At 22.6% G+C, this 11,821-nt stretch overlaps 2 protein-coding genes across 2 annotated transcripts; both read right to left on the reverse strand. All coding sequences in view use genetic code 6, as the record gives it.

Annotated features, from left to right (window-relative positions):
- Positions 1-135: 135 nt before the first annotated feature.
- On the reverse strand, positions 136-5,912 carry TTHERM_00219210 (Serine/Threonine kinase domain protein; the record flags this gene model as incomplete). Its single annotated transcript, XM_001020593.2, has 11 exons — positions 5,637-5,912; positions 5,301-5,412; positions 4,987-5,071; positions 3,769-4,194; positions 3,344-3,577; positions 3,074-3,279; positions 2,830-3,009; positions 2,688-2,774; positions 2,493-2,636; positions 1,035-2,438; positions 136-887 (listed from the first exon to the last, which is right to left on the reverse strand). The coding sequence occupies exons 1-11, from the start codon at positions 5,772-5,774 to the stop codon at positions 136-138; spliced, it is 3,768 nt and encodes a 1,255-aa protein (XP_001020593.2). The 5' UTR covers positions 5,775-5,912.
- A 1,590-nt stretch (positions 5,913-7,502) lies between these two features.
- Positions 7,503-11,416, reverse strand: TTHERM_00219230 (hypothetical protein; the record flags this gene model as incomplete). The annotated part of the gene is made up of 4 exons (XM_001020595.2): positions 11,025-11,416; positions 8,956-10,822; positions 8,706-8,901; positions 7,503-8,647 (listed from the first exon to the last, which is right to left on the reverse strand). The coding sequence occupies exons 1-4, from the start codon at positions 11,261-11,263 to the stop codon at positions 7,503-7,505; spliced, it is 3,447 nt and encodes a 1,148-aa protein (XP_001020595.1). The 5' UTR covers positions 11,264-11,416.
- Between the last annotated feature and the right edge of the window lie 405 nt (positions 11,417-11,821).

Raw genomic sequence — 11,821 nt, forward strand, 5'->3', positions numbered from 1 at the left:
TATATGAAAAATAAATCAGTAGTTTGATCCTCTATCTTGATTTGAAAAAATTATTACTATATTAAAAGCTAATAAAAAACTCTAAGAAATTTAATAAAAGAGTTCTTATTATCTATTATTTATAGGTCAGCCTTTTCAAGATTAACTTGGGTTTTCGTTTATTGGAGAATATTGCTTTTGTCCTTATGAAAACTACTACTGTTGAGCATTTTACTGTTAATATTTATGGTTTGTGAAGCTTTTTTTATTTTAATTTTTGAATTTATTTTATCCTTTTTTAAAATTATTATTGTTATCCTAAGGATTATGTTAATTTTATTAATCGTTACTATTATTAGAATTATTATTATTTTATTAACTTGTCTTCATATTTTATGTTTGTATCTATCCCTAATTACTACTATTGTTATTTAGAATACTACTGTTGTTATTATTGTTATTGCTGCTGCTATTACTGTTATTATTATTATTGCTAAGATTTGCTTAAAACTAAGTGTTCTAATTAGGAAAATTTTAGCTATAGTTGTTATTGTTTGAATTGGAATTAAAAGTATTATTATGTTGTTGTTATTGTTGTGCTTATCCTTAATTTGGTTTTTTAAATTTTTATTAGTTTTTTTAATTTGAATAGTTTTAATTGTTGTTATAATTGCTATTTTATCTCTTAAAATTTTAATTTTACTTTTAATTTCCTGTATTGTTGCTATTATTATTAAAGTTAGAGGAGTTGTTTGAAGCTGATTCCTCTCCATGTCTTTCTTATTTATTATCTTCCTGTATATTATCACTACTCTTTCCAAGATTTTATGACTAATTTTCAATTTAATCGGATTCTAAGAAAGGTGCTTTTATGTCATTAAATATTTCATTCTATTCAGGCTAATATTCTATATTTATATTAAAAATTAAATTAAATTTTTCAATCTTTAAGGTGAAATAAAAATTTTAAACATCCTCTTGTTTTATTTGAGAGGATGTCTGATAAAATTATAAATAAATAAAAATATTTTAAATAAATTTGAAAGAAATATTACACTAAAATTCACTATCGCTGTAATGTCTTCTAAATTTTTTATTATTTTAATAAAACTTTTAACTATTGTTGCTGTTGTTGTTATTATTATTATTGTTAAAATTATTATTGGCATTCATATCTGCTTATTTTGTATTATTATTGCTATTCTTTCCATTAGAAGAGTTTTTATATTTATTATTTTACTTTTGGTTTTAATAAGGTTTATTGTAATAAGTTTACTGCTAATTAGTTTATTAAGGGAATTAACTATTTTATTGATTTAAAGGTTACTATTACTATTAAAGCTGCTATTGCTATTATTGATAATACTGTTAATTTTACAAAAACAAATTTTATTACAAATTATTTTAATTAAATAACTAATAGTTTTATCTCATATTCTATTAGTTATTAAACTAGTTAAATCCATAATTCTGTTAATTAAATTACTGCTAAAATAGTTAATATTACTAATTTTACTATTGAGGTTAGTCCTATACTTAAAACTGATTTCCTAATAAATTATTATTGGGTTGAAGATTCCCAATATTCATTCCCAATTATTATTACGGATTATAAAAATTTTATATGTATTATGAATTAAGCAAAAATCCTTAAGGCATTTGTTACTAGTTTCCTTATTAGTAATTTTACAAATGAATTAACTATTAAGGCTACTGGTTTAGCTATTACTTTGGAAAATTATCATCTACATTATCAAAAATATCTTTGATGTTTGCAGGAGGTACTTATTAATCTTAAATATTTTCTATATTACTAATCCCTTATTAAAAACCTTAATTAGTACCAGTTTTTTAGTAATTATAATTACTGTTTTTGTAAAAATTACCCTAATTTTAAATATTAGTAAACTAATTTGTTGACCACATATTTTTATCTTATATTTGATTATTTTGAAACTAATTAGGATAATCATCATAAAATTCTTTCTAGTAATCCAAAGAATCTTGCTGAGAAAGACACTTTTTAGACTACTTTTAATTCCTAAAACTTTATTTTTAGTTTTAAAATTAATTAGAAGTTTGCAAATTCAACTATTAGCTGAATAAATTAGCCAGCTGGTCAGTGGACATTTATTATTGCTACTATACTTAATTGTATGGCTGTTAGTATGGAAATGTTGATTACTGTACTGGCTATTACTACTAAGGGAGCATCTGAGACATTTATTATGCATATTACTACTATTAAAATTAGTAGGGGTATTGATACATATTTTAATTTAAATAATTATTATAAATCTATGGTTGCTAAGTAAAAGACTAATTAAAAGGAATCTATTATATCCCAGGTTATTATGTATGGAAGTTATATGGATCATTTTAGTATTATCCTTATTACTACTAAAGTGGGTATTGATTTAAATAATATTATGATTATAAATTTTATTCTTAACCTATTTCTTATGAAAAATTATTTAAAATTCAATTGTTTAATTAAATAAAATAGATGTTACATTATTAACCTGATAGAAGATTATTGATTTATTATTATTATGGATCAGATGTTAACTAATTTGGTTTAAGCTTCTCTTAATTTTCTTTTTGATTTTATATTGCTTTTTTGACTATTGCTGCGTTCTAATCACTCACCTTAAATACTTTATTTAAAAATAATTAAATTATACTGCTTAAAATATATATCTAAATACAATTAAAGTCTGTATTCTAATTGCTTTGTTGCTACTGCTATTTTATGTCATTATGTCTTTCGTCAGATGTGGACTGATCAAGAGAAACTGTACCATAACAAAAAAAATTAAAAATAATTTAATAATTAAATATATTATTTACATTCTTTTGTATTTTCAATCTTTTGGTTGGTTAATGAGCTATAAAAATTATTTTCGTCTTGATTCAAAAATGGATGCTACATAGCTATACTTGCTTTAACTCTTTTTCTTGGATTGAGTTCAAGCAATTAAGTGGCTAGATCAAGAAAAAGATCAAACTATCTATTATTTTTTGTATCATCTATTTATTTATATTTTATAATAAAACGCATTATAATAAAAGGCTACTTTCTTGAAATTTTTACCTTCATTCCTACGAAACTATGAATTGTACATATAATTTTTTAAATCGTTTAAACAAGCTACTTAAAAGTAAGTCTTGCTTTCCTTCAACTAAATTCCTTCAGAAATTTCAAATTCTTATTTTGTTTTAAAAATGTACTCTCCATCCAAACATTTAAAAAATTTATTCTTAAATCTCCCTTATTCGATAACTTCATTTGTTGGCTTACTATTTTTTAATGAATTAAAACATATTAAATCATGTATAATTTATTAAAAAGATAGATAGTTACCCTAATATATCAATTATTCTTTTTATTTAATCATATTCAGAATTTCCTGGAAATATAGGTAAACCAAGAAAAAGTTCAACTAAGATACATCCTAGAGACCACATATCAATAGCTGTTGTATATATCATCCCTAAAATTACTTCTGGCGCTCTGTAAAATCTGCTTTGTATATATGTAAATATCCTTTTGTCCTAATGACATGCAGATCCAAAATCAATTATTTTGAGTTAATTGCTTAATTATTTAAAATAAATGTTATAAAACTCTACTAAGTATTTTCAAATCAATTTTTTTTGTTTCATGAAAAAAATTTTAGCAAAAATGTTTTTTTATTTTTAAAGAAACTTTGGCTTAAATTTCTTTTCATACATTTTTGTTGTGAAAACTTTGTTGCCATTTTTAAGGTTTAATTTAAAATTAATTACTTTTTGAGCATTATATTTTCTGGTTTTAAATCACAATGAATAATCTGTTTGGATTCAGCAATAACCATTCCTTCCAATATCGATTTTGTCCATTAGGCTATAACACTGAAAGAAAACCCACAGAATTTTGTATTTTTTAAGTAATCATAAAGAGACAGTTCTAGCATTTCGAAAACTAGACAGAAGTGATTACGAAAAACAAAAAAATCTACTAAATTCACAATTCTTTTCTAATAATTTTCGCCATTTTATTCTTCCTATTTATTCAAAACTCTTAATAAAAGAATTTCATTCTTAGCCTATTGAAAATATGCAGGTCTATTTTTAATAACTTTAACAGCAAATAAATCATTTGTACCATTCTTACTACACTTAGCTACTTAACCAAATGTTCCCTTACCAAGCATATCTTCGATTATATACTCTCTATTGAAATATAAATATTTGAAATAAATTAAATTTTTTCTATCCTATTTTAAATATGAATTTTTGTATATCTATCATAACTCTCCTATCATTTATTTTTCTATTATATATTTTATATTCAAATAAACAGCTTTATCTTTAATTAAATAGATTGTTTTATTGTTTAATTTGCTATAATCAAGCTATCTACACATTTTTCTTACATCAGCCAATTAATATATTAAATATAATAATTTAAATCCTATTGATCGTTTATAAACCAACGATTTGATTGCAAAATTAAACTTTTTTCCTAGTTTATTTAGTTGAAATGCCTTGTATTCTAAGCTTTTTGCATATCGAATAAAATTTTTTAATGCTATGAAACTACGCTTGCTATTTGATATAACGCATGCTTTTTTTCTTTATAAGGAATCAACTCTACGTTGCGCAACAACTTAATGCAAAATAGAGCGTTTAATTCAATTTTTATTTATTATTTTTGAATTTCGAATTTTTCTTTTATCAAAAACCTTGAATAAAAATACATACTCGTCAATACTATTACTCTTTGAAGTAAACCTATGCTTCCTACTCTAATATATACTATTGGCAACTAAATGGATGAGTTTTTACCTAAAAATATATTTCACTTTGATTTTATATCTATAATTTTCTCTAAACATGAATACTTTTTAAAATTCACTTTTGAAAAGAATTTATTCATCAAAAACGTGGAGAAGAGTTATGAGAAATATCTATGGTTTGTTTTGCAGGTTTTATAAAATATAAAAATTTTAATTTAAATTTTACATTTTTCTTTGGTCATTATAAATTATATCTTTCACTCTCATTATGTAATCCGACTATTCATTATCGTAGTTATTGTTTGAAACACCTTTTCATAGTTAATATAAAATTAATTAAAATTTATTATGAAAATTCATTTCAAAAAATTGTTGAATGTCTGCTACAAATATGAAAGCATTAAATGAGGAAAGACTAAAAACATTTATAAAAATAAATAGCGGCTACAAAAATCCCCATAATTACTTCGTTTGTGATAAAATGAGCATTTAAATTTACTCATATTTTTTGAATTAATGAATTTTAAATTAAATTAATACCTTCATTTGGGACAGTAAGAAAGCGACGCGGAATGAGAGATTAATCAAACTTGAATTCCTAGTTACACCTCTTCATTGTATCAATCAAATATATGGAACATTTCTTAACAATCTATTTTATTAGAAGAATGCATTAATATTCAATCCACGTTTCGCTATGATAATTTATATGCTTATGCTGAATAGTCATATCATTCACATTAGTGAATATAGGGATTTATTAAATTAACTATTGCTTGCTTTTTGATAAATACTCTTATTTTTTCATATGCTACTACTGCAGCACTTCTACAGAAACAAAAATGAAAAATATTTTCTAAAAATTAAATGTTCTACGCTATGACCGCCTTCTCCTTTCTTTTCCTTCTTCTTAAAATTCTAGGATCTATCAAAAAGCTTAAAAGAGCTTGTGTGTCCGCCCTTTTTTTAGCCTCCCGACCAGCCCACTAAGCCTTTTAGGCTGTCGTTTTACATTACTTTAAGTAATACAAATAATATACTAATTAACTTGTTTTTTTAGTTTTTTTTTTATATTATTGTTTTCTTATCTTTTTCTTTTCCTCTTTTTTTCTTTTACCTTCTCCTTTCTTAATTTTTTAATTTTTTTTATTTTTAAATTAATTCAATTCATTTCACATTGTGCTTGATAATTCTTATTAATTGTTTTTTTTTTATGACTTGACAATCTAAGATGATACATATATACAAACAAACAAACAAAAAAACAAACAAACATACATACATTCATATATGCTACTGTTTGAACTCTCTCCATCAATAATTGTAAAATAGTAGGCAATTTCTTAATTGATGATTTATATATGTTTCATATGATATGTATTCTATAAATACAAAAAATTAAAAAATGCTTTTAAAATATATATGAAACTATTAAAAATTAGAAAATTTGATCAATCAACTTGTATAAATAATTCATCAAATGCAATTAAAAGCTCCTTCTACTAATTTGATTTATTCAAAATTTTACTGCTTTATAGCTATTTAAAGATTATCATTTAATTATTTATTTATTAATATATTTATCAGGTTGTCTCACCAACTTATTTTCTGATTTATTTTATTAGATTTATTGATTTTTTTATTGCTAGTTTATTTGAATCTAAAAAAACTTTTCTATTGCAGCCAAATTATTCTCTTGTGCTATTCAATCTCTATTTTCAATACTATTGATAATTCATTAATACTATTGTTATTTATTCAGTATTTTTTACAATTAACTATTTCTCTAAATACATTTTAAATATTCAATCCAGTAATTATTTTTAAAAACTTAATATTTTAAATACTTTTAAGCAAATTTACTAATTTAGCTATTTATAAAAAATAAGTTTATGTTGTTATGTTTTACTTATTTTAAATTTTTATTTTTATTAAAATAAATCTATGTTAAATAAAATAAAACTAAAAAAGTGATTTTTTTAGCAACGATCAACAATCGATAAAAAATTATAATTTACTTGATCAAGTATTTAATAAAAAGTGAGGAATAATTTTAATATTATTAATTTTAAGATATGACTTTGTTTAGAAAATTTGAAAAAAAGTATGTAATTTACATTTTTGATTGATAACCATAAGATCTAACCTAATTAATTCCTCTTCAAAAATTTTAAATTTAAAAATAATTAAATTATATATTTGAAAAGAATGGATACAAAAACTTTAAATTAAAATCACAAATGAATGAATCAGCCCTCAAACAAATTTATGTGAAATTTATTTAATAAACAATAATTTAAAAGATAAATTCTAAAAATAATTTAAAAAATATATTATTTTTTTTAATATTTTTCAAATTAACTATTGTCTAAACATTAAATGGTAAAGATAAATTGGATTGATTTATTTATTTAATCATGCTGTGCTGCAGCATTAAAATACTCATTATTTAAAATGAATATGCTTGATTTTAACAATAATAAATGCATTTAGATTATTTTTCTTTAAAAATTAAGATGAGAACCTTTTGGGTTTTTAAATTTAAGATTTTTTATTTTTAAACTCTTAATACGATTTTGAGCATAATAAATAAGATTACATTTATGCATAAATCAACATTTTAATTTAATTTTTTTTATTTTTAAAGTTAAACATTAATTAATTAATTCTGTTTATATTTTTGGTTTAGTGTTTACAGAGAATATTAAAAATAATTTATCACATTAAGGAGCTGCTATATTATCAATCAAATGAATTATCTTGATTATAATTATGAGAATCTTCTTCTTCAACATTATCTAATAACAAGGCCTTTAACTTATCATTGCCAGCAAATTTTATTACACCTTCTGTATTATCATCTTATGTTTCTTTTAATTAAGATTGTTTTTCTTCTTTTAAACCTACTACTTTTTTATGTTTAATTTCTTTTTTAATAATATGCTTCTGTTTATACGAATTAGGTTACTCTTTGTCTTTGTTTTATTATATTTTAGACTTAATTTCACTAATTTTAGATTCTACTTCTTCATCTAACTCATCTTTCAATTTTTACCTCCTTTACTCAGCATTGTTAGAGGGTACAATGCTATTAACTTAACTTATAGACTGCAAATCATTAATGTCATAGTTATATTAAGATTATTAATACTATTGCTAACTTGTTAAGCTAACATTGTTAGTAACATTCTTGATATTATTATTAAGTAAAGAATCCTTTTTTGCATGATTGTTTATCCCAAATTGAGGAGAAATATACATGTTTTAGTCGTTAGCTTCTGCTTTATCTTTCTTATCATACTTTTCTAGCTTTCCTGAATCTGAGCTAAAGTTTTACTCTATTTTGTTCAAACTCTCGTTTTATTCAGCTAAATTTTTATAAGTTAATTAATTTGCATTGAGAATTTGTTAAACTTTCATCGAGTTAACTTAATTTTGTAAAACAGGAGGAGGATTTAATTCTAAATTATTTTGATTTTACTAAGTAGCAACTATCTATTAAAGAAGCAGCTACTATTATTACTAAAGAATTTATAATTGTTATGCAATCATGTTGTTTGGTGCTATCTACTATTGAAAATTATTAATATTATTATTTAAATTGATTTACAGATTCTACTAATTACCTTAATTTAAATCATTTTATCCATTTAATTTTTAATTTAATTGTTTAACTTATTGCTAATTATTTTATATCTAGTTTTATAATTATTATTAGTTTTAATATGTTTATTATTAACTCTTCAAGTCATTGAAATTTTGTTGGTAACCATTTTGAATTTAAGGATTTATTTATGTAGGCATTTACTATTAAGATTAAATAGTTTTTTTGGCTAAAGCCTTATCTAGTCTAATTAAAGATTGCTCCAACTCTTATTCACTATATTCTAATTTTATATAATAAATTGAGTTTAGTGTTTTTATTTAATAAAATATTTTATTTACCGTAAATAGGTTTTATTGGTTTTATGATTGTTGAGGGATTGCTTTCAAGCTCTTTTACTTATTTTGATGACACTAAATTAAGGTTTACATTATGTCTACTTTCAACATCCCTAATTTTATCTATATTATCAAAGTGAAGCTCATAAATCTCCTGCTACAGTTGCATTTCTTCTTTATTAATGTTAATCAAATCATCCTTTTGTGAATAATTATTTATTTTTTAATAAAAAACTTATTATTTTATTTTTACCCTTAAAAATTCTTCCACATTTATATCTTCATCTCTTGTACCCACAGAATCAGGAGATTTAGTTTTGTTTCTTCTACTTTGTTGAACATTCCATTACAACTTTTATTTGAATTTAGAAACTCTTCCCTAGTTAGAGCTAGCAACTTCTGAATTAGAATCTTATTAATTATTTTAGGCTATTTTATTTTAGTAATTTTTTTAATACTTTTGTTTAGAAGGAGGAGGCTATACAATTTATGGTTTTCTATCCTTTGATTTATCATGCTATGCTTTTTGGTTATTTTAATTTTAATCAGAAAGTTATTTATCTGTAGAAAATTATCTTTCTTACTAGTTATTTTTTTCTTTTGAAATTTAGGCATTTCTATTTGCACTTATCTGCCTAATGTTTTATCTTTACATTTTATCTTCTGATACTATGCTATTCGCATCTTATTCATTTTGCTTTCTTTATTAGCTGATTATTTATTATTAATTTTGCTGAGATAGATTATTATTTGTGTTGCTTCTAACAATTGGTGGCTTCTTATCATCTTTCACTAATTTTGCAGAAACAGGTTTTGTTAGTTTAGAAGTAGCATTTGAAACTTTACCACTAACTTAGGAAAAAACTTCCTCCACTTCTTTCTATTTATTATTTGCCCAACTTAAAACATCATATTTTTAATTTTCTAAACTAATTGTTCCTTCCATAATTTCATTATGTAATTAAAGCTTAGCCTCAGTTAAGCCAATATCAGCAGTTTATTCAATTTTTACTTATTTAGTACTTTTTTGTTATAATTTATCATTTTAAACTTTATCCTTAAATCCCAATGCTATACCAATATCTTCGTCATTATCACTTCCTCCTTACATATCTTCATCATCAAACCCAATTGCTTCCCTAATCAAAGCACTTTCATTTTTATTAATTGCTTACTTTTGCTTTATAATTTCTTTTTCTTTAACTTTTTTTACATGCTGTTAATCATTCATTGTTTGCTTGCTTCCTTGCTTTAATTTCTACTGCAATTACGCTCTGCTTGATTTATCTTAATTGATATCTTTATTTTCTTTGGATGTTTCTCCTTTGTTAATAACTAGCTCCTCAAATTTTTCTTGCTCATATTCATTCTCATCAAAGCTATCATTTTCTTAGATGTTATCGAATTAACTTTTAATATTTTTTACCTTCTTTTAAAGCTGATCATCTTATATCTGCTTATTTTTCTTTTTTTACACAGTAGAGAGATCTAAACTTTCTAATAGTTTACTTTATTTTAGGTTATCAAGAGAATCATCATCATCATTCCATTCTTTTTCAAAATTAACTATAAAATCGTTTCCTTTAACTTAATTTTACTTGGCATACATTTTTTTAATTCTCTCGAAATCATCTTTTCCAGAAGGAATATTGAGATCTAGAGCATCAAAATTCATTTCTTTAGCTTTATTTTCTATATTATTTTGGGATTGTTTTTTTTAATCAGCATAATATTCCTCAAGAGGTACAGGTACTCTATTTTCATTCTAAGATAAATTTTTATCCTAATTATTTGTATTTTGGCTGTTTGATTTAGCAGTATTCCATTATCTCTTAGGCTTTGATAGATCACTAGTTACAGTTTTATTTTAATCTGTGTTTGAAACTACTATATAAGCTGGTCTCTTTTATTAGTTTGCAGTAGATGCTTTTTTTTTAACTTGATTTCCATTTTCATTTGTGTTACTTTTATTTTACTTTAAATTATCTGCAACTTTAGTGGCATTAGATCTCAAGAATTTAACATAAGCTTGCTATTTTGTTTCTTTTCTCTTAAGTAGCTCTTGCTCTTCCTGCTTCTTTTTTTTCTCCATTTCTTCTTTTAATTTCTTTTCTTAATCTCTATTTTAAAAAAAATACACTAATTCTATTATAAAACACTTGAATTAAAAATATAACTTTATTGATTATATTATTATTAATTTTCGAAAAAAAGCTATTAACAACACTAACCATGTTGATTAAGAAATTGATTATTTGTTTAAATTAATTCATTTTAATATGTTGCTACTTAATAGATCTATAATAAATTAATAATTTATACTTTCTACGTTTTTAATTCTATATCATTAGTTGTTTATGTTTTTCTTGCTATTCCATATATCTCTTCATTATATCATCTTCTGCTAGCTCTACTTCTTGTGCAATTTATTGTTTGGTTTTCTATCCATATGCACTTTACCCACTAGCTGGATTTTAATTAGTGATATTTGATATCTAACTCTTCGCGCTATATTTGGTATGCGAACTTATTGCACTTTGGGCTGAAGAATGGTTGTTCATTAGCTATTTGATTTATAAATATCCAAATATAAACTACTTAATCCTTTTATTGTATATGTTTGTTTATGTAGTAAATTTATCAACCTAAATATTTTTGCAAAAGTACTACTTTCGAAATAACAAATTAATCGATATTTTTAAAAAGATGATTTTAATTTTTGATATAATACAAATTTTTAATTTTTGAGGATAGCAAGCATCAGATCAATTCAATTCACAAATTATAAAATAAAACTCAATATAATATAGAAAAAAAGGTAACAATATAATCTTAGCAAATATTAGATACTTATAATAATTAAAAATTAAAGAAGCAGATAGATAGATAGATATTTTTAATTTTTACTCGTATTTAAAAAATTTTCACAATTTATTGTGCATAATTTTAATTTGTTGTAATTTAAATAGTTTTAATAAAATAAATAATTAAATAAATTTTCATTTTCTTTTTGATTAAATTTGAAATAACATCATACAAAAAGTTAAAATCTAATTGAAAAAAAGACAGACTCAACGTTTCTAAATGATAAATAAATTCATATTAACTAATCATAATCA

Source organism: Tetrahymena thermophila, assembly GCF_000189635.1.
Source record: "Tetrahymena thermophila SB210 genomic scaffold scf_8254564, whole genome shotgun sequence".
Taxonomy (NCBI): Eukaryota; Ciliophora; class Oligohymenophorea; order Hymenostomatida; family Tetrahymenidae; genus Tetrahymena; species Tetrahymena thermophila.